Source organism: Drosophila melanogaster, chromosome 3L, assembly GCF_000001215.4.
Source record: "Drosophila melanogaster chromosome 3L".
Classification (NCBI taxonomy): domain Eukaryota; kingdom Metazoa; phylum Arthropoda; class Insecta; order Diptera; family Drosophilidae; genus Drosophila; species Drosophila melanogaster.
The window spans coordinates 15,478,535-15,500,740 of NT_037436.4; the positions used below are offsets into that span (position 1 = coordinate 15,478,535).

Below are 22,206 nucleotides of genomic sequence, written 5' to 3' on the forward strand. Positions count from 1 at the left end.
TGCGTTCGCAATGCGAGTGTGTTATGGCTTGTATGTGGCATGTGACTGTCAATTGTTATGGTTTCTGCCAATTTAAATTTTCCAGGCTCCCTGCCCCCAGACTCAAAAAAAAAAAAAAGGAACGCATTTGAAATCAATTTTTGAAATTGTTTTGGTTCCAGCTGTGTGTCTGCAATGTATTTGTCTGAAATGTGTCAAAGCTTTCATTTAAATGGCAACTACAATTTAATAGGCATAGAAATTAAAGAGATATTCCGTGAAAAATTAGTCTACATATTTGTATAATATGAATTTCCAAATAGACAAAAACAAAAACAAATTCTAAACATCTAATTGTTTTACTCCATTATAAGTAATACATTTTTTATGTCATTAAATATTTACTTATTAAATATTATTCCATATTGTTTTATACAGTTTCTCCGTAAACTTAGCCAAGGACTTAGAACCTTTAACCAAAAACAGAAAAATCAAAGAAAAAGTGACCGGAACCAAATGGATGTATGCCTTACCTAAAAGTAACAAAAATGTATAACAAGCAACAACATTTCGGGGCAAGCAAACAAATTCCATTCATTTAACAAAGAGTATAACATTTCGAAATTGGTTGAAATGGCAAACAATAACAGAAACACCGACCATTAGTAACTTTTCCAGTTAGGCCAAAGCACATAACGCATACGCAGTGTTGTCAAAAAAAAAACCAAAGAAAGGGAAAAGGGCCACATGCAGTTTGTCTGTGTACAATTTACATAAGGCGAAAGAGTGAAAAGTTTTCGAGTCCATGGACAATGAGATGTGCCCTTCCTCTCGCCGTCGTTGTTGTCCTTTTGTTGTTGTCGTCGCCGCTAGATAATAAATGACCGGCCATTAAATTGCAATTAAAAGCTCATATGTGCGCATAAACTTTACGCCCGACCATGCCTCCGCTGTCTGCCAAAAAATTTGCCTATGGCCAAACTTCCATTAATGGAGCAGACAGGGACGAAAGTAAAGGCAAAATCAGCAGCAGCAGCAGCATCTGCATCAGAAGCCGTTGCATCCAAAGGAGTAAGTGCCATGGCCAGGATAATAGCCCGTATAATAGTAAATTTAACAGTTGGTTGGACATTTTGCGAATCGTCGACCTCCAATAGTGGTCGCCTGGTAAACAAATTACGCGACCCATTCTCAGGTCAAAAAAACACTGCAAGAAACTATTTGTTCCAATTAGCAAGAAATAATCAAAACAATTCTTATTCCAATATATATGTATATACTTAAGTAATTTTATATTCAATTAATTAATGTAGAATTATTTTTAAATTTCCCAAAATTAAAACAAGCGCTCTTTATTATAATTTAATAACATTTAAGAATTTTCGCATATAATGAAAGTGCACACATTAGTTGTATCCCCTGTGCTGGCGCAGAAAATTGGCGCATGGCATCGCTCGAAGCTGTAACTTTTCTTACATAATTGACATAAAGTATACGTAATGTGGAGCCGCCTAGGTAAAACCCCATGCCCACATGCAAAGTACGCATAGGTCTCTATCTGCCTGCGCGGCGGCTTATGTGTGTGTGTGTGCGTGCAGTCAATTAGAAAATGTGCATTGTACATAATTAAGATTTATATGCACTCACACCGAGAAAGAGGAGCGCACTCACAGAACAACAGTCAATATCGAATGGACTTCGCACAGAGAAAGCGAGCTACTAAAGCACTCGAAACCTGGCTTGTTTATCGGTTAGGCTCGATCGATCAGGAAACGCGCTACAACAGGTATATAAAAAAAAATACATAAAGAAATTAACAAGCATTATTGAAAACTTAAATAACTTAGAATAATGCTGAAGATTGAAAAGTCAGCCAAAAGCAATGTAATAATTTGTGTTTCTAATGTAAGGTATTTATGCATATACAAAACTTTTTACCATTATTATTTTCTGTTAGTGAGTCATAAATCCTTCAGTCTTTTTTATAAGTGATCCCCGAAAGAATTTTTAATGAGCAACTGGTTATAAAATATTTCTCAGCAGCTATCGATATGGTTGCAGCTCATTTCTAGGCCGCTGCAACTTCAGCCAAAGTTTTATTAGAAATAGGGGGCCGATTGGGTTGGATGTGGAAAAAAAACGCTTAGCGAGTTTTGTGGAAGCCGCCAACTGGATGCAAATTTCCATTAGCCATGCAAACGCAAAACTAGCCGCCATTTATCTGTCTAACAGAAGCGAGGGGAGTTGCGGAGGAGGGTGGGAAATCGAGGACGGTAAGGGGATTCCCGGCCTGGCAGTAGTTAAAATTTACTGCCCAGTTGCCAAACGCAACAGTAGCAGTTGCAAGTCGGCAATATGCATACGCGTTTTATGCGATGCAGCAAATGACGTGAAGCGGGTAGGAAAAGTGGTGGAAAACTAGGGGAAAATCGGTGCAAAGCGGGGCACACAAGAAGCGGTGGCAGGCGGGGTGGGTCAATTTAATGGAAATTTTTATTGAAAGCCAACAAAGCGCTCAATGGGCCAGCTAATGGCGTTAGTTGGCCCAAATGGGCCAAGTCGCTGGGGGACTGTGAAGTAGCTTAAAAAATGTTAAATGAAAACCAGCTGCCACACTAACTATCTCGCTTTCGCTCTCTCCATGACGCTCTGTATTTATTAATAACGCCTCTTGACTTTTCCTGCCTCCCGGAAAAATTGTCTTATAAATTTATGGTAAGTGCTTTAGTTTGAAACTAGCTTATGAATAATAAACGCACCATTCGATATGCAATCAATTAAAAGTTGAATATTCAATAGCGGTCTGAGCCCTGTTAATTGAAGAAAGGCTTGTAGTATAGAACTAAGAAAAAACTATTTTCTTCTTCAATAAATTACCGTACTTGTAAAACATGGAAAATAAATCCAAAGTAGGGGATGAAAATTAGTTTGAATTTTGCTTGAATCTCAAGTGATTCAGTGTAACAGTATATAAAAGTAGAAATTACCTTTATTGCTTTTACTTGAAATGATTTACATTGTGCAATACAGAGTTCAGACTGAAAATATTTAATACAATATTGGGAGAATATTTGGAAAATTAATCAAAATAATCCATTTCACATTTAATGTATATTAATTTCAAAATAGATTCCTGGTTTAATTTATTATAAATTTATCACGGTCTTAATTCACGCCTATTCGATTTTTTTTAAATTTTCTCAATATTTGATATATTGTTTAAATAGCTTAAGACCATATAGATATCTATTTAACAGATAAACAGGCGGAGTCCTGTTTATTTAGCCTGCAAATGTTTTAATGGCTTATATCAAAGAATTTTTGCTATTCCATTTTCATTAATTTTGTTCGCATATTTTGGCTTGTTTTTGCCATTTTTAATCTTTATTTTAATATTTCATTATTTTAATGCACATTCCCGGCGACGCTTTTTCCATTATTTGGACAGCATGGCGTATACTTAATATGCTTGCTATCGCCATCTTACTCCGACGTCTCCAATGTTCGTTCCTTTTTTATACGCTTCAGTCTGTTTCAAATGCCGCTCATTGTTGCTGCAGTTTATTAAATATGCTTTTAGTTTCGCAACAGCCACGCCCATTTGGCTAAGTGCGGAGGCGTTGGCGACTGGGCAACGGTATGGCAAATACTGCCAAAGGCAGTTTACTTATTAATTTTTAATGCGTCCGCATTTCGCATAATTACGCGATGGAATGGATGGAGAAAAAGCTTAACTATTCTTGTGCCCGTTTTTGGCTATATCAAGTTATTTATTTGGCCTTTGGCGAAAATTGTGCAAAAATTAAGCGGCAAGTTATTGGCTGCATTCCTTTTCGCAGAGCGCTTCCCTAGTCCGCATCTTTTTCCCCCTCCATTATTTTTGCATAGCCAGCGGCGTGGATGCGGAAAATGGACTAAAAGCAAATTTTGTTGGTACAAAGTCAAAGGTTTTTAATAATAAAACGAGGGACAATTGGCTGAGTGTAGGGGGGAAATATTGCGGAAAATATTTACGGAGGAAGTAGGGTCAATGTTTTCGTAAATTTGAAAATTCCACATCTTCTAAGCGAAACATTACAAAATCATTTTTGAAATCATGTCGATCATATGTTTTTATGTTTGCCAAAGTTTTTTTTACAATATTTTTTATATACACAAATAGGTTATCCGTGTGCCTTTACATTGCTACAATAAGAATCCATTTTTTTGTGGATATATCAAAGCCACAAATATCAACCACAATCATGAAAATTTTAAATTGTTTAAGCCTAAGACATAAAATGGCCAAAACAACAGCAAAAAAGTATACCATTTCGTTAGGCTCACATATGCAAAAGTTGGGTAACCCTAGATTGCCACTGAAAAAATCTTATTGAGCCCAAAAAAAATATTGCACAATTTCCATAAATCGAGCAGCAACTATAGACACCCACTTCTCACAGTTTTTCCGCAATTTTCCGCCCACCAAAGGAGGCAAATGCAGCGAAAGAAGCAGAGAGCTGCGGAGGAGAAAAGGCGAAAGCCTCACCAATAACAAAAGGGAGGCAAACTGCTGTTAAACTGTTGTTTAAACGCATTGGCATTGGCCAAAAGAAATGCGGTGGGTGGTGAATGGTGGGAGGCTGGGCGGCTGGGCGGCACCATTGTGCGAGCCACAAGCTGAACCATACACCCACATATATGGCTTCGATCTAGTGCCGCATGAATGTATTGGTATTGAAAATCCCTTTGATTTTTTGCCGCACCGTTGCAAACAGCAATTTGGCAAATCCTTTCACAATCAAAATCAACCGCAGATGAAATTTTGCCCAGAAAATTCCACAGAAACAGCATTCGCTATCCGTAGTCAAAAAAAAGTTTTTAACTTTTACCAGAAAATTTCCCGACCGTGTGTGTGTATGGGCATGTAACTTGCGTATGCTCAAAAATCATTCGACGGTAAAACGCCAAATTAGCGTAAAGTGTACACTTACAAAAAAATCAATATTATTTGTAAAAGCGCGAAATAAGAAACTGCTGTTACATGATTAAGAGTTCTGAAAGTTAAAAAATTTAACAGCAAAAAAGGTTTTAAAAAAATATATATATTATAAATAAAATACATAGAAATTATCAAATTGCCTAAGAGCTTACCTTTTTCGAAGATTTTGTACAAATAAAAATCAAAATTGTGGTAAAGCTGTGATGCATTCAATATTTCGAAATATATTTACTTTCAGTGAGGTCCTTGCTGAAGTCCTTGTGCTGTCCCCCTTTTCAGGTGCTGTTGCTGTAATTGTTGCTGCCGTTGCTGTGTGCAGGTGCTTAAGCATTTTACGAGCAACTGTATTCAATTTGACTGCCAGCCTCCCGCTTTCTCGCTCTGGCAGCACATTACGCATACGCCGTGTGTTAAATGCGCTTAAAAGTCAGGCCAATAAGTTGTTGTTGTTGCTGCTGCCACTGCTGCTGCGCCTGCTGTTGTTGCTGCTCTTGTTGCCGGTAAATTGTAGTTGCTGCCACTGCTGCTGTTTGTGTAATGAAAACTTTTACAACGCCATATGCAGGCTATTAAAAAACAGCTCGCACACACAGAAGCACAAGGATGGGTCCGCCAGCGCCTTGGAATATGCAATCAAGCTCATTTATACTCATTAAGCGCTTATGTGCACTGGTATGGGTAATGTAGATGGCTACGAAGCGAGCGTGGACTCCCCGGGCTTAAAATGAATCCCCACTGAAGGAGCGGTTTATTTGGAGCCCCCGAAATTGGCCAGGATCCTTCAATTTGCAGCAGAACAATGCGCAGAACTTAATGAAATCGAATCGATTTTTCTGCATTTTTTAACATATGGGTCAAAAACTTATGAAGCCGTTTAAATTATAAAAGTTTATTTAAATTTAAATGTAGTATCTATTACATCTATCTATATATTTAAATAACAGATATAGTGGGATACATTAGTCTTTTAGAAATATAAATCCGAGCCTGCAATTTTACACCATTGAATTTTTGAAATTTACGTCCATTACAAAAAAAAAATTAGAATCTTCGAAAACAATCGGAATTTAGAAATTTAGAAATTTAAAAATTATTAAGTACTTCAGCTGAATGTCTTCATCCATGGGCACAAAGTAAGCAAAGATCATCGTTGCACTTGCAGAATATGAAAATTTTGAAAGAACACTAATCATGATCATGATATTGATCTTTACAGATCAATATCGTAAATAGTGGGCAGAGGTTTGGATTTGGCCTCATTGAATAAGCTTTCCACTTGACGGCTCATCTCGTCGGTAAAAACAACTTTTGGGGGCTGTATAGCGGGGCTCTGGACTAACTGCAGGCTGGGATCACCCACCAATTTTCGCAATAGATAGACGAATGGCTTCTCCACGTTATAGTTCGACTTTGCGGACATTTCAATGAGGTAAATGTTTGTCTTGCGATCAAAGTCAACACCCTTTTTCCAAGTCTTTTTATGCATGATATCCACCTTGTTGCCACAAATGACAATCGGTATGTTGCCGCATACTCTCACCAAGTCGCGGTGCCATCTTTTCACATTATTATATGTATTTGACGAGGCCACATCGAACATTATTATGGCACATTGTGATTGGACGAAGTACCCATCGCGCAGGCCACCGTACCTCTCCTGACCGGCAGTGTCCCAAACATCGATGCGGAAAACTCCTCTGTTGGTGTTAAACAGTAATTGCTCGACCTCCACACCCAAGGTCGCATTGTATTGCATCTTGAACTCGCCGGTCAGATGTCGCTTGACCAATGTGGTTTTCCCAGTTCCCCCGTCTCCGATTAGAATCAGCTTGAAAATGGCCTTCACTTCCTCTTGAGGTTGCATGATCGACAAAACTTAATATTTTTGTTTTATTAATTTGTATTGAACCTATCCTGCCAGCGGTTTGTGTAATATTGAAAGTTTTTGAGACGAAACACATACTTATATATCCGAACCTACTTTGTGCAGAAAAAATGTCAAGGAAAAAGTTGCGATGATCTGTTTCACGAGGAAAATATGTTTGAAATCTTTCGGTACTTAAAGACTCTTAAAAATGTATTGCATGTATGTATACATTTTATATTTTTTTTATTAAAATTAATCAGTTAATTTTTATAAATGTTTAATATCCACTCGTCGGTTTAACATGAGTTTTAGCCATCTGCAGACTTTTCGACCAGTAAAATAACAGTACGCAAAACTAAGTTCAGGGTTTAATTAGTTACTAACCTGGCTGTATCGCTTCATATATAACTATATGCTGATTACTTAGCCAGGATGGCAGTTAATCCGTATATGAATGTACAGCCTCTTCCTCTACCAACAAGGCAACTAAGTAATTAACAAATTAAAATATGGGAGTGAGTTTGTGCACAAGGAACAGGGATACATACAGTGTTCGGAGAACTGAAAGCATTGCAAGATGCTGCAGGATTTAAAGGACAAAACTATAAAACAATTTTAGTGGCAGTTCAGGGAAGTCGGGGAAATTATGAAAAGCTTGAATGTAATCTAAAATGCCAGATGCAGAACTACAAATATAAAAAAAACCCATTTATGATGGTTTGTTTTGAATAAATATGATATGATATATATTATACATATTATTGGAATAAGAGCGGTTATATTTAGAGTAAATTAGCTTTACTTTAAGATTTTGATCAAATCACTCTTTATATGCCTGCATATTAATTTTTGGCTTTTGTTGATTTTCGGGATTCTTTAACAATAAAACGGTATTGTAATTTAAGATGCAAAAATAAAATAGTTTAAATAGCAACAATGGGAAAAGCTTAATGTTACAAAACAGAATTTCAATACGCTTTCAAATAACAGAAAACAGCGAGCTATGTAGATCGATTATAGATATATAAACCATATAACATTTTATTTTGGTGCTAGAATGAAAAACAGCAGTTAAAATACGATGTGAACAATTACTATAGTATAATTCATTTTTATTTAACTTCTATTGGAGAAATGCTTCCTAATTCGTAATGAAATCCAAGTAATATTTGCAAATTGATCAACTACACCCTCTTAAACTATACCCATTATTTGATTCCACTTGGCATCATACAACAACCCATTTTCGGTACACAGTTCGTGTTGGGCAAAAGCTGTCGCATCAAATGAGAATCATAAATAATTTCATTTTCAACTTCAATCCAACCCCAAAAACCCCTTCGACCAAAGATTTTGGCTTTTAAAATTGACACACACACCCCGCCCGAAATCCTTAAACCTGTAATTTACGAGAGGCAACTGTTACACGCACAATTTTATATGTACATATGTATGTATATATATATATATATTTACAATCGCAAACAAAAGGAAATTGCATTCAACAATAGTTACAATTGCTAGGGGGCCGAGAATGCCATAAATCATACGCCCAGTTGTACACGAAGGCATTTGCTGGGGCGTTAATTGTAAATAAATAACATATTAAAATTTCCAGTCAATAGGTTTAAGCCGTAATTAAAAGTAATAATGCGAAGGCGAGTGTTTGTCCTTCGCCGCTTGCCATTTCCATCGTCTTTGCCCATTTCGTCCTGAAACGCCAGCAGCAGACGGTGCAAAAGTTTTTGGCCCCCCAAAAAGGTCAATTAAACTGCATTAAGTTTAGTAACTTTCAGTGCCCGGAACAGTTGCGAAGCACTGCCGATTGGGGTGGGCGAAAGCTGTGGGTTCCTCGGCAGGACCAAACAGGATCAGCCTTGGCGAGCGGATTATGTAGAAAACAGACATACGAATAGAACAGATTGTGCGGCAGGCCACATGCAACGTCAACAACAAACAACACCTGTTTATGGTTTTTCGTTAGCAGAAATTTTACAACTGCCAGGACGAAAAGGACGAGGAATGCGATAGAGCACACACAAACACACACATGCCTCACGTCGCAGCGAAGTCACGTTTGTATATGTGCGACGGCGAGGCCAAAACTTTTCGTAGCCAACTAATTTTTCCTGTCAAATGCACAGACGACAACAAGGAACCCCCAAAAAAGAAGGACATAAGCGAAATATTATCTGCGATGGCCGACATTTTAATATCCTTGCTCGCCTCGTAAAGCTAGAGGAAATGCTGCAACCTTTTTCACGTTACTTGCAAATAAATGTGAAGGTACCACAAAAAGCACAAGACTTTCAAGATATATTTCAATAAAAACTATTTAAGTAATAATAGAAATGCGAGCTTACAATCATTGGAAGATGCCCTCGTGTGAAAGCATTCTAATTAGACTTTATAATCATAAATAAAATGCGATCTCAAACCTGCATAGCATATAGATCAATGCTAATTTTGGATAACCTGGATATACCCTTTTGGCAGGGTATGTGGCCCCCAAAAGGAACATTATAAAGAAGCAAGGAGGAGCAGCAAAAGGCTGACTTGGTTTTGGCTGGTTTGGTTGGCAGGCGACGCGACGTCTTGGCGGTTCGGATTCGGTGGCTGAAGGTGAAATTAAATGTAAGCAGGATATGGAGGAGGAGGGGCACCAGGGATGCGTACTCCCCGGACGTACTATTATATACATATATATAGCATCATATATCTCGCAGATACAGGGAAGGAATGTATCTGGAGCGGGTTGTCTGCTCTTCACGCTTGATTATGCGTTTGCATGCACATAAAGGCAGAAGTCAAACACGTCACCAACCTCGACCTTTTTTATTATTATTTTATTTTTAAAAACACGGGCATTTACATGGCTGACTTTGACGGCAGGTGTTGGTTGGCAGTTGAGGCATTTGATGGCATTTCGTTCTGCAGATCGACTGGGATAAAAACTGCGTGCGTGCCATAAAAGTTATGGCTTTTCTGGGGTCAAACTAAGGGGGTGGCTGCTGGGTGGTTGGCTGGCATTAAAAACCACAATGTCTGCGTTATTATGTTACATTTATGCACAGCCCGTTTTCGCTTTTAATTGCTTAGCTGACCTTGCTCGACGAGTGGGTTAATGGGTTAGCCTTTTTGTCGGCGCTATCGCTTTTAATTTATCCAATGGGCGATGTAGATATTGCATAATTGCAATTTCAATTTGCCATTTTTAATATGCAGCTAAGGATGCGGGCGCTTTAGCGGTATAATTGTATGTTGCCACTTCATTGCTAATTAGTAGCTATGCGCAATTCAATCTGCTTTTCAAATGCTGAAATTACACGAAACTGATGGTTTTTTATATGTTTTATAATTTATAAGTTGTAATAAAGTGTAAGTTGCAGTTAAATTATTGGTTTCTGAAATTAACTAAGCAGGAAAATACAAAAATTGATCTTGATCAAGAATATATACGTTATACTATAATAATTTACCTATTATAAATTATACGTAAAAATATTTTGTCTTTGATTTAAGTAACCACAACTCATCACTTACGCTAAATTATTTTTTTATCAAAGTTTCACCGAATTTTCATTTTTTTTTTTTTTTGTTTTTGCTTGGACTCCTGACCCTCGAAGTATTTAAAGGTGAGCCATATCAACAGGCTCTCTATGGGTGCAATCTCTTGCCAACGGTTGCCAAGCTCTTATTTTGCTATTATTCCTTTGTTTTCGCCTCGTCTTTCCTTAATTATAAAGCTACACGAAACCCGGCTCACACTCACACTCGGTTTCATACATATAAATATATATGGGTTTTTATAGCTCTACAGCCCAAAAAACCAAAAAGAAGAAGAAAAAAATAATAGCATGGGAGAAGTAGAGGGAAAACTCATATTCCCATTGGCATCAAATTGTCTGCACGACAAGGTAACAGAGTATTAAAAATTTCAGCACCAGCAGCAACAGAATTTTCTGACCATCGTTCGTCCGAGATGTTTTCCCGGCCAGTTTGCCCCTGCTTTCCCAGAATTTCCCTAGCAACGCAAGCCGCTTAACGCAGCCAACTGCCAAATGTAAATATACTCCAACCCCAAACCGACAAAAAAAAAATATAAAACTTTCTTAATAATACAACGAGCAGAAAAAAAAAACGCGGCCCAGAAGGAGGAGTAAACTCGGTCCAAGGCGACGGCAGACCCGCGAGGAAAATTCGCATTGTTTTCAGCTTTTCAGCGCCCAAACAACAACCGAAAAGCGGAAAGCGGGGGTTTGGCGAAATAAGTGGGCGTGGCGTTGGGACGGCGGTTTCCCAGAACCGGGGGACAGGCATTGGGAACTTAAAAACTTTGGCCATATCCCGCAGCTATGAACAACAGCAATCAATTTTCACATGCCGGCGAACAAATGTGCCCCACCAGGATGTCCCCCAGCGTCGAAAGGGGCAGTGGCGTCGGAATGGGGAACGAAAAGGTGGTAGTCGGATTGCCAAAGAAGTAGTTTTAAATTATAATGCCCCTTCGCGTCGCAGATCCATTATGCTGGTCCATCATCAATGCCGGAAATCAAAGGAGAACGCTTGGCAACAAAGGCACCGGAAGTCCCTGTAATCCAAAATGAAGTCTAACACTAATTAACCCTTTCAAGTGTAAATTAAGCCTTAATTGTAAGGAGTTTGGAAATCAAGTAACAAGCTAATAAATAGAAGAAAATTAATAGTGGCACATATGTTAAGCCTACTTCGGAGGAAATAGACGTGAAGAAAAATGCAAAAATAAAATATATATTCTTAACGTATAAAGTGTTACACTTTATTGTTTAGCTAATTGAATTTAAGAAAGTATCATAGTTAGTTTAATCATCAGCAGATAGTATTAGAAAGTATTATGGATATATTAAAAGCAAAATAAAACCATATCTTTTTTTAAATTTAAAAAAAAATATGCCAAAAAATTAGTTTTGTTAAGTCCTGCGACTCCGCACCGTCAAATTCACACTTTACATTTTCATTTCAAATAGCTATCACTGGACATTTGGTTCACTGTCATATTTGCCAAGCGCTTCACATCAAATCGCAATCAGGTTGGATTGATGGAACAGGACTATATATATCTATATGTGTATCGAGTGGCGGTGGGCCGGGGCGCCAAACGTTGATTAATTTCTCGTTTTTACGCCATTTTTCTATTTGTCTTGTGCGGTAATTACGACAAGTCCTTGGAGCAGGATGGATGCCCAGATGCCCAGATACTCAGATAGCTGGATAGCCAGCCAACTTCCTGCCGCGTGTCCCAAGACAAACACGAAAATTTCCGAGGAGCGTCAGGGCCCGGCGGTTCCGATCCGCTCCGCTCTGTTCCGCCGGACAGACGGACGGACGGACAGATTGGACGGACTGCTTCCGGTAATTGAATCAAATGAAGCAGCATTAGTATTAGCTTCTTATGGTCGGTATCGCACGGGAGACGCTTCCTCTGGCATAACTCTGTTTATTTTTGTAAATTAATTTTTAATTTAATGTACGTGTGGTGGGCGACGCGCTAGTTTCACGCCACGATGGCCGGAGCGACAGGAAGTGGGCGGGGCCAAGGATCCACCGCCCACCCAAGGCAAACAGCCAAAGCAAAACAAAACAAGAGTGGAAAGCCAAACACGAATGGCGATTGGACGCGGAACTCTGTATGCTCTAATTGAAAATTTTTTTTTTATTTTTTTTCTTCTGTATAAATATATAAAGTTGAAAGTTCTGCAGAAGTAAGTTAAATGATGTTTGCATAATCGCAATAATTTTAAGATAATTTCTAATATTCACGCAAGATAAGCTAGGATTGAATTCTAAATATATTAATCCCAAATAAACGTGTTTGAAACTAAATTATTAGTTAATTTTTAAAGTAAACTACAGATTAGTGTGCATATTAAAATTTTTAGAAAACAGTTTTGAATTCTTGGTTAACCGCAAATACCCTTAATTTCTGTAGCGGACCAAGAAAGCACCCGAAAATCTGCCCAGAACGAGTAGATGAAGTAAATAGTCCCTGGCCCCGGCTCCACACACAAATATAAAGTAGGAAAAGCAGTTTTCAGCTGGTCAGCAGGCTGTCGAAAATAAAAGTAAAACAAAGTGGGGCGGCGTTGAAGGGGCGAGGCGGTCTACGGTATAAAGCGAAAAGACGACGAAATACTTTTTCAAGATAAACGGAAACAAGCCAAGATGGAATTAATTTTCCGCTTTGAACAAACAAGCGGATGTAAATAAAAAAAAAAAAGAAACACACACAAAAAACGAACCAAGAACCAGCAGCAGCAACCTAGAGAATCCAGCGAAGACGTCAAAGTCAAAGGAGTGGGAAAAGGACCTTTGCAGGCGGTCCAAAAGGAAGTAGACGCATTTCTGGCCAAGTCGAGTTCTTGGGAAATGGGAACTAAGAGGGTCGGTTTGAACTGGAGCTACGATGTCTGCCAAGTTTAGCAAATTCAGCCTGGACACAGGCTGGGCCAACGTTATGTGCTGTTAATGAGTGCACAAGAAGTTTAATTGTAAGACTGCCTACACAGCGAAAAATGGGTGCTGGTAACTTCATAGAATGTAAGCTATATAAAACTCAGAGTGTATTGAATTTGGAGTTATTGATATATCTTATTCGTAGGGATACTATTTGCCCTTAAAACAAGATATAGATATAATATAATACTACTTCATTAACGTACATATTTTGAGGACATGTTTAATTTTGTTTAGCTTGCTATCAAATGCTTTATATTACTACGATTTCTTTCAGTGCAAATGGAAAACTGTGAGGAAAAACAAGGAGGTGGCCTCAGATGGGCGTGCGGTAACTACAACACACACGCATATTGACAAATTGCAATTTAAATAGACAACAATAAGTTAAACAGACGCACACACTCAACGCATTAACATGGGGCGGATATCGAAGGGAGTTGGCAGCCGAAACACGCCACGTCTAATTAGTTTTGCTGGGTGCTCCGTAAGCTCGTGGGTCAGGGGTCATGGGCATCAGTCGGCCGAGATGGTAGAGATGAGCAATAATTAGGCAAAAAGTTAATGCGATCGGGGAATTACAATGCATTTAGCCACGGATAGCTGCCATTGAACAAGAGACATAAATTAGGGAACAATATCTAATGTAAATGTTAAGGCAAAACCCACTTAAACATACAAAAGCTCTTATAAGTGACGAAACCTGATTACTACTATGGATAGCAGTGCACGTAGTGACGAAGCGCACCTGGTTATGTTTGAACCAAAAACAGGGATAATTTTAAAAAATTGAATTTTTTGTTATATGTCACATAAATTTTGGTTTAGGGAGTTCAGTGCACGGAGTCCAGCGGGATACGCAGGATAGTTCTTTATTGTTTGAGTGTGGCAAATGTTGATGGAAACATTTACGCACACACGCACACAATTTAACGCGCTTACACACGCTGATAAACAGCAGACACACACACACACACACAAGCTCGCACTCACAGAAATAGATGAATAGAGGGTAAGTAGTAATTGATGAGTTTCCGTTTATGGGAACATCAATCATACGCACTGTATACGAACGCTTTGCAATCAGGTTAAATAAATAAGTCTACCACACTATTTGCTTCTCCTTTATTTGGCAATGCATGGTCAAAAACTATCTAGGACTATATACATGGTTATGGTGTATGGTGTATATTCAAATCTCATGTTTCGGAATTCCTTATGGCAGCTGCATTATTATTTGAATCAGTTGCAATTTCTTTCGTTGCGACTGGAAGACTTTGCCGCTTGGTCCAACATAGAATATTCACCCAAATCAATCCACAAATACCCATATAGATGACACGGAATCGGGGTGCAACCAGGGAAAAGTTCAAGGCCTGCGCGGGCAACCAGAAAATGCAGGAACGCATAAAAGTCGGCACGAATTTTTCGCGGAGTTCCAGGAAAATATCCGCAGAGCCCTCCATGATGGACATGCCTGGAAATAGAAATTAGTTTGTTAATTGTCAAATAACAGAGAACATGTGTTAAGCGTACAAAAATAAACATGAAAATGTATTATTAATTTAATATACATTAATTAATCTTTACATTTGAGTGTATCAGTGGAACTTACCTGCATAAAACACAGTCAATAGATAAGGCGTTAGTACAAACTGATCAAGCACTAATTTTTTAACTATGATAACCTTAGTGGTGCCAGGAAAAGCGCGATCTAACCATTTGTACCTAGGAAATTGATTATTTGAATTATTATGCTTGATATATATGCTTGATTATATTTAAGACATCAAAGTAAAAGCTAAAGCAGGCTAGGTAAGCAAGATCTTTTTTTGGTGTATATATAGTGCTTTTGGAGTTACTTTATATAGTGTGTTTGCATATTTGTAATCAATTTATGGTGTTAGTATTTATTTATGTGTAAGTGTTTCATACATTGTGTATGTGTTTGTGATATGTATTTATAATATTCCGAGATCTTTATTCCCTATGTTTGTATATCCTTGTGTGCATCTTGTTTTCTTTTGTAAGTTTTGTTTTTCGAATCCAGATCCCCAGTAGCCAACTTCCAACTTCCCAAACTTACGTTGCATTTTGACTTTTATGTCGTGCAAATATGCCCAATTTCTCAGTGCGTTGCGTGCTTTTCTGGGCAGCTTTTCCCTCTCACTCAATTAAAGAGGAAAAGCTTGGTGCTCTGGTGGCGTGGGTGCTTCTAAAGAGAAAGTGTGAAGAGAAAGTGATAAAAATGGCGGAGAGACATGCTCTTGACTTGCGACACGTGCTCATGGAGCTTTACCGGAATCGTAAACAAATTGATAAAAGTCAAAAACAACAACAGAAGCGTACGGCGAAGCAAATTGAGGAAATAAAAAGAATGGTTAAATGGCAAGCATGTAAGTGTGAGTAAATTGAATGGTCCACAGATGTGTTAGTATGAACAGCCTCGGCCAACGTAATAGCTCCGATTTATATACTAATATTTTAAGTTGACTGTTTTTGCTCTAAAGTGTCGTTTTTTAGTCATAACATAAAATCAGAAATTTAGAAATAAGAAATTATAATGAAAAGTTATAGATTTCATGATAAACAGATTGTATTAGAAATCAAACAAAAAAGCAGAGCTACTATGTCGACCATCACTGTGTACATGTGCAAGTAATAATAAAATGTGGCTATGTATGTACAGATTCATAAAACTGAGGGCACGAACCAAAGGTAAAGTGTTGGGGCATATACTGCAGTACCCATCACGGCATATCTTCCTATTGTTGCATAATCGATATCCTCAGGTTTGCTCGCCGTCTACGGGGCACATAAATAGGATTAGAAATCGCCAGATCGCCCTCGGATATATCTCCAAGCTCATATTCTGCACATGAGTGTCTGTAAATGATTTTACTTACGGCCAACCAGCGTTTGGATGCGAATTGCTGGGAATACTCGGCGCCCACATAAAGGCTCCCATAGATGGCGCTGTTGGTGACGAATGGATATCGATGGAACAAATTGCGAACTCCCGAAATTAACCGAGCCATTATCTTAATTGCTTGAATTTTGATTAATATTAATAACAAATTTTTTGTGACAACTTTCTAATGAATTTTTTTTGGAAGCGGCCAGCCGCCAGCGCTAACGGAGCTTTACTGAGGAAAATTCCAAGCGATGGCTCAGCTGTTACAAAAGACAATAAGTGAAAAGAAGAGAGCCAAAAGAGAAAGACGGGCAGCTAAGAGAAAATAAAAATGTTTACGTTTTTTGAATGCAAACAAGAGCGTGGAGTAAATCTTTCTTGTTTAATAAAAGCTTACAAATGCAGTTACCTAAGCGATATCTTAGACGGCCTTATCAGTCTTCACAGATTAGATTTAATTCTATTACTTACTTCCAGCATTTTTAATAATAATTCATCAACGAAATTTAAGGAAGTGTAATTTTAAAATAATTTGGTAGGCCATTGAATAATGGGAATTGCTTAACAAGCTCGAAACAATGTTAAAAAATAGAAACTATCAGGAAATTGTGATGATGGGCATCCAAGGAACCCAGATAAGAGCTGCGGCTGAGTCTTCCAACACTCCATTGAAATCGCTGAATGGATTTAAAGATGTGAAATAAGCATATCCAAAAAAAAATATTTCATTTTTGATTAGGATTTATATTTGGGTTGATTTGACGAATTTTACGGCGACTATTAGTTTTTTATAAACTCTTACAAACTCAAAAGCAACCATTGTACAAAATATTTTCCACTTCCTTTCAAAAAGCGGTTCAGTCTGGATTAAAAGAACGAATATTCATATTTTATTATAAATTATGAAATATATAAACTATAAAATCGGATTATTATATCCGGTAGCTGTCATAGTAGCAGTCGGAAAATTAAGTGAACCTCGTATAATTAATTGTCAATAGCAGCGATACTATAACCTTTGTATATCTAGTTAAATCTAGTTAATATGCTGCAATTTACTACAATAAATTTTTTTACTTGGTGCAAAAACATCATCAAGGATTTTACTGAAACCCATGACGTAAAGGCAACTCTCGAGTATTCTCCACAATCTTTACCGATTGCAAAATTGCCTCAATCAAGTTTACAATACGTATGTATCGCTCTTAATCAAGGATACATGCAACTCTCTATGTCAGCAAAACCAAAAAATGGAAAAACTGAGGAAAAAACAACAAAAGTTTGGCCCATAAAAATGCAATAAGTGTATCAAGTCTTGGCAACCCTTTTTGGCTAATGGCAATTTACGCACGACTAACAAACACCAGAGGAAAGCTGTGAAGGCAGTTGGGAAAAGTCGGGAAAAGCCTTCAGAACATATGCGAGGGAATGAAATCGGTGGCGGAGTAACGACAACTTTGATTGAGTGCCGGGAAAACTGAAGGCAAAGGTGTTAAAACTGAAAGCAATTTAAAAAGTTGTGCGATACCATATGGAAAGTGAGCCCGGAAGGCAGCAACTTTCGGATAGCTGTTGGTATACTCGGAAAAATCTAAGAAAAGCTTCAGAAACCAATAAGAAGAAATTTACATAATTTAATTTGTTTAAATTGTAGTAAATATTGCTATATTCATAATAGAAACCACAACTTTTTGACTTCCTGCTGTTTAATTAGAAGTCTAAACATTGATAGAGAATCAATTCTACAAAAAAGCTAATATCTTAAAAGCATCTAAAAGTATCTGTTTTTATATTTATTTATTGTAGTGTACCGAGCACAAGTAGGCAGTCATTTAGTGACAAACAAGCCGAGCACACAGCGCAGCACACACCTGAGTACTTTTACAGTCAGGTGACAAGACGGAGACATCGACGACGACAGCGACACGAGGTGGGAAAGGACCAAGGATGAACCTGAGCACCCTTCTGAGGAGTGTGAGCAACGGTCTTGGCTTCGGAACCGTCACGAGAAAGAGCGACTTGGGTCGTCCCCTGGCCCCTCTTAGCTCCACGTCGAGCTCGTCTTCAAATAATTCAAATTTGGATCCCGTTTCCAGTCTCTTACTTCCCTCGGAGGACGAAGAGGACGAGCCCATATCACTGGGCGAAAATCATCTGGCCTCAACTGATGCCAGCCTGAACAAAAACCAGGAGCCCAATCCCTACCAGCAGACCGTCCAACAGATACTGCGACTAGTGAATGAACTGGAGCACACAATTCACGAGGATCGGCAGCAGGAGTTCAAGCTCCGAATGGCCCTCGATCGGCAGACAGAACGGGTTCAGGAACTGGTGTTTTCACTGGACACGGAAAGGAAGCGAAACGAGCGACTGGTGCAGTTGCTCCGGGGAATCGATAGCTCCAGTTCGAGTGAGAGCGATCCGGAGAAGAGGGGCCCCAGTGGCTCCCATGTGAACTCCATTGGTGAGCTGTACGACTCCATCAGTCCACTGCTGATGCAACAGCGGTAAGTTTTCAACAATATTAGAAAAGGGTATACATATGTAGGCACTAAGTATTCTGGCGCATTTTCAGTTACGTTGAGCTCTCCGTGTCCCATCGCCAAAGTCGTCGGCAGTTAGCCAAGAGGGAAAAGGCTCTCAAGGTACTTCAAAGCAAAACGGAGCAGCTGCACTCCAAATACGACGAGCTATTCGATGAGTACCGGAGTGAACAGCGCCGTTTCGAGATGCTGTGCACTCGCTATATTCAAATGCAGTTGAAGAAGAAACAGCAAATCTTCAATCTAAAGAATACACTCGGTCAGGCTAGCGAGTGTATATTCCATGCCCAGGTGGTCATCGATGAGTGTTGTCATGCGGAGAAGTCGCCCATTTCTCCGGAGAATCTGGAGATCTTTCGCAGGAATCTAGAGTGCTTTATGGATGCGCTCAGGAACTGCTGCTGCCTGCGAAAAGTCCACGAGCTTCAGCAGCAGCAGCGCAAAAAGGAGGAAATGGAAAAGTGTCAGAACCAGAATCCAGTCGATGACTTGCTCACACCGAAGGCCAGGGAACGCTCAAGTCAAGAGCAGAGTAGTGACACCTACATTCAGAATCTCTCCAATCGACATCCTCGTATTCGACGTTACAGGCATTCAGCTCGTTAAATCTTCACTTTTGGTTACTACTTAACGTTAGGTTAACTTTGAAATATTTTAACTAGAAAAAATTGGGTCATTTAGACAATGGAAAGTGTAAAAAAAAATAACAAAAATATGTTTATGCGAAATAAAAAACTAACAAAACAATAGATTTTTTTATAATTGCAAAAAAGGTTAAAAAGCGAAAATTGAACTTATTATTTACCAATCACTGTGTTTTCTTTGGAAAACTAGATGGCCATGAAAAATTTGTTCTGTCTGATTATTTCTCTTAACTTATTGCAATCGAAGTTTATCTGGAATTTGAACGAAACACAGATAAAAATATCGCAAAAATGTCGACACAAAGACCCAAAACCTTGTCGACTGCAAAGGAGTCCTTTCGAGCGTCCGCGGTCAGCGCAGACAGCCGATCCGAGGTAATGTCCCACAGTGACTCGGATGAAGAATGGGAGCCTGGGAATGAGGATAAGCCGGCATCTGATGTCACCATCTATAACTACTACAACATGGGACCAGCATTCGGCAAGAAGTTCCCATTGCCGTACATTCGCTTGATGATAGCCCAGGTGGTCAAGGAGAAGCTGGCAAACAAGACCTATAATCAATCGGAAGCCCTTAAATGGACCCGCGAAGTCGCCGATGACATAAACATTAAGATGAAGGGACGCGGCTCTTCTCCAAGATTCAAGCACGTTGTGAACGTAATGCTTTACCAGCAGACCGGAGCCGGATGTTTCTACGGAGCTCGCGCCATTTGGGATGAGCTGTCCGATGACTACATAACCTTCACCTTTGATGGTGGCAGTTTTATCTGCATTGCTGCCGTTTTTGGTTGCTATCAGTACTAGGTTGATGTACAATTAATCAAATATAAGAAATTTTTTAGTATTATGCATTTGCATAAAATGAACGTGAACTGTGTTGCATTTGATTGATCATACAACACTCAGAAGAATTCCCTCCAAAATTTCAAATTTCAGTGTTACCCTATTGGTTTTGCATTAGTGTTACCACACCCACTACTCAACACAATCAGCTGACAGCCGCTCTGTATGGCAACACTGTAGCACGCACATGTTGTTTATGTTCGAAACTCACGATTAATTTTATTTTACGCCGCAGAAAAGCTTAATAAATGCAATCAGGATGAAGGTGAAAATGATTAGTCGCAATCCGGATAACTATGTCCGAGAAACCAAACTGCAACAGCACAAAAGTAAGTTCATATACGAAGAAAGACCAAAGTATTATAAGAATGCCACTTTCAGTGCCCAGGAACTACGATCCTTCGCTGCATCCTTTGGAGGGTCCCAGGGAATACGTGCGTGCCCTGAATGCCACCAAGTTGGATCGAGTATTTGCCAAACCCTTCGTCTGCAATTTGAGCGGGCATCGCGATGGAGTCTCCTGCTTCGGAAAGCATCCCAAGCAACTTTCCACCTTGGCCACCGGCGCCTATGACGGCGAAGTGCGCATTTGGGACTTGGCGAATCGTATCAGCTCTCGGAACTTTGTGGCCCACGACGGTTTCGTTCGCGGCATTGCTTACACCCAGAACGGAGGTCGCATTTTCACCGTGGGAGATGATAAAACCATCAAGGTTTGGAAAGCAGAGGCTCCGGAAGTCGGCGAGGATGAGGTGCCGGTGAACACTATACTGAGTAAATTTGGACTGCACGGCATCTCGCACAATCGCAGGGATAACAAGTTCGCCACCTGTGGCGAGGTATGCGCCATTTGGGACGAAAGGCACAACGATCCTTTGAAGACATTGAAGTGGGGCGTCGATACCCTTCACACCATATCCTATAACCCCGTGGAAACAAGCATCCTGGCGTGCTGTGCCAGCGATCGCAGCATTATCCTGTACGATCAGAGAGAGGCGCAGCCACTAAGGAAGGTCGTCCTAACCATGAAGAGCAACAAGCTCGCGTGGAATCCCATGGAGGCGTTCAACTTCACAGTGGCCAACGAGGATTGCAAGTGAGTAAAACGGCCATACGAAGAGGATGTGTTGCTAAAATCTTTATTTCTTACAGCCTTTATACCTTTGACACTCGCAAGCTGCAAACGCCGCTGAAGGTTCACTTTGACCATGTTTCCGCTGTCACCGATGTTGACTACTCGCCCACTGGCAAGGAATTCGTCTCGGCCAGCTACGACAAGACCATTCGGATCTACAATGCCCACCACAGTCACTCGCGGGATATTTACCACACAAAACGCATGCAGCATGTGGTCTGCGTGGCCTGGTCCCTCGATAATCGATACGTTTTCTCCGGCTCCGACGAAATGAACGTCCGCATGTGGAAGGCGAATGCCTCCGAAAAGCTGGGCGTCATCCGTCCACGTGAGCGCGTCAATTTCAATTACCAGGAGGCGCTGAAGCAAAAGTATGCCGCTCATCCGCAGATCAAGCGCATCGCGCGCCATCGCCAGGTGCCGCGTCACGTGCTCAATGCACAGAAGAAGATGCGCACGGTCAAGGAGAAGGAGCAGGTCAAGGAGGCCAATGTGCGCAAGCACACCAAGAAGAGCAAGAAGGTGCCCTACGTCAGCGAGAAAAAGAAGCATGTGCTGAAGGAGGAGGTGTGAGGATGATTGCTAACGACTGTAGTTGGATAAGTTTGAATAAAATTGATTTTTGTAAGGAGACTATGTATGTATATATTAAGAAGCCTAATCTCAATTGAGTTTCTCACTTTCTATCATTGTTCTCAAGTGACTTTCAGTTTGGTCAAGTCAAACCGAAGTTATCAGTGAATTTGCTTAGTTTAAACTATTGTTTGGCTTTAATTCAGTGATACTAGAAGAAAGAAGATGTTGA

General features: G+C 39.6%; 5 protein-coding genes across 8 annotated transcripts; 3 read left to right on the plus strand and 2 right to left on the minus strand.

Moving 5' to 3' along the window:
* Positions 1 to 5,861: 5,861 nt before the first annotated feature.
* Positions 5,862 to 6,868, minus strand: Ran-like. Its single transcript, NM_079358.3, has one exon. The coding sequence runs from the start codon at positions 6,822 to 6,824 to the stop codon at positions 6,171 to 6,173; it is 654 nt and encodes a 217-aa protein (NP_524082.1). The 5' UTR covers positions 6,825 to 6,868; the 3' UTR covers positions 5,862 to 6,170.
* A 7,561-nt stretch (positions 6,869 to 14,429) lies between these two features.
* Positions 14,430 to 17,015, minus strand: CG12355 (uncharacterized protein). 4 transcript variants are annotated; one of them, NM_001274946.1, is made up of 5 exons: positions 16,705 to 17,015; positions 16,226 to 16,368; positions 16,033 to 16,124; positions 14,935 to 15,047; positions 14,430 to 14,796 (listed from the first exon to the last, which is right to left on the minus strand). In NM_001274946.1, exons 2-5 carry the CDS (start codon positions 16,355 to 16,357, stop codon positions 14,519 to 14,521), a joined length of 615 nt encoding a protein of 204 aa, NP_001261875.1. In that variant the 5' UTR covers positions 16,358 to 16,368; positions 16,705 to 17,015; the 3' UTR covers positions 14,430 to 14,518. The 4 variants fall into 4 exon arrangements, with proteins under 4 accessions (NP_001261875.1, NP_001097610.1, NP_001163447.1 ...); NM_001104140.3 differs by lacking the exon at positions 16,705 to 17,015 and having other exon boundaries at positions 16,226 to 16,470; NM_001169976.1 differs by lacking the exons at positions 16,033 to 16,124; positions 16,226 to 16,368.
* A 1,024-nt stretch (positions 17,016 to 18,039) lies between these two features.
* On the plus strand, positions 18,040 to 19,521 carry CG13455 (uncharacterized protein). Its single transcript, NM_140508.3, has 2 exons — positions 18,040 to 18,740; positions 18,809 to 19,521. The coding sequence occupies exons 1-2, from the start codon at positions 18,181 to 18,183 to the stop codon at positions 19,380 to 19,382; spliced, it is 1,134 nt and encodes a 377-aa protein (NP_648765.1). The 5' UTR covers positions 18,040 to 18,180; the 3' UTR covers positions 19,383 to 19,521.
* Positions 19,522 to 19,667: 146 nt separating this feature from the next.
* Positions 19,668 to 20,287, plus strand: CG7276 (uncharacterized protein). Its single transcript, NM_206370.2, has one exon. The coding sequence runs from the start codon at positions 19,712 to 19,714 to the stop codon at positions 20,225 to 20,227; it is 516 nt and encodes a 171-aa protein (NP_996092.1). The 5' UTR covers positions 19,668 to 19,711; the 3' UTR covers positions 20,228 to 20,287.
* Positions 20,288 to 20,424: 137 nt separating this feature from the next.
* Positions 20,425 to 22,027, plus strand: CG7275 (uncharacterized protein). Its single transcript, NM_140510.3, has 3 exons — positions 20,425 to 20,595; positions 20,648 to 21,362; positions 21,419 to 22,027. The coding sequence occupies exons 1-3, from the start codon at positions 20,526 to 20,528 to the stop codon at positions 21,972 to 21,974; spliced, it is 1,341 nt and encodes a 446-aa protein (NP_648767.1). The 5' UTR covers positions 20,425 to 20,525; the 3' UTR covers positions 21,975 to 22,027.
* The last annotated feature ends 179 nt before the right edge of the window (positions 22,028 to 22,206 follow it).

Excerpts from the sequence above, each read along its gene's own strand:
- CG13455 (NM_140508.3), top strand. The coding sequence starts at position 18,181 with ATGAACCTGAGCACCCTTCTGAGGAGTGTGAGCAACGGTCTTGGCTTC. Across the intron at positions 18,741-18,808 it reads CCACTGCTGATGCAACAGCG|TTACGTTGAGCTCTCCGTGT; the intron begins GTAAGTTTTCAA and ends GCGCATTTTCAG.
- CG7275 (NM_140510.3), top strand. The coding sequence starts at position 20,526 with ATGAAGGTGAAAATGATTAGTCGCAATCCGGATAACTATGTCCGAGAA. Across the intron at positions 20,596-20,647 it reads CAAACTGCAACAGCACAAAA|TGCCCAGGAACTACGATCCT; the intron begins GTAAGTTCATAT and ends TGCCACTTTCAG. Across the intron at positions 21,363-21,418 it reads GTGGCCAACGAGGATTGCAA|CCTTTATACCTTTGACACTC; the intron begins GTGAGTAAAACG and ends TATTTCTTACAG.
- CG12355 (NM_001274946.1), bottom strand. The coding sequence starts at position 16,357 with ATGGCTCGGTTAATTTCGGGAGTTCGCAATTTGTTCCATCGATATCCA. Across the intron at positions 16,125-16,225 it reads CATCCAAACGCTGGTTGGCC|ACGGCGAGCAAACCTGAGGA; the intron begins GTAAGTAAAATC and ends TGTGCCCCGTAG. Across the intron at positions 14,797-14,934 it reads ATTGACTGTGTTTTATGCAG|GCATGTCCATCATGGAGGGC; the intron begins GTAAGTTCCACT and ends TTCTATTTCCAG.
- Ran-like (NM_079358.3), bottom strand. The coding sequence starts at position 6,824 with ATGCAACCTCAAGAGGAAGTGAAGGCCATTTTCAAGCTGATTCTAATC.
- CG7276 (NM_206370.2), top strand. The coding sequence starts at position 19,712 with ATGTCGACACAAAGACCCAAAACCTTGTCGACTGCAAAGGAGTCCTTT.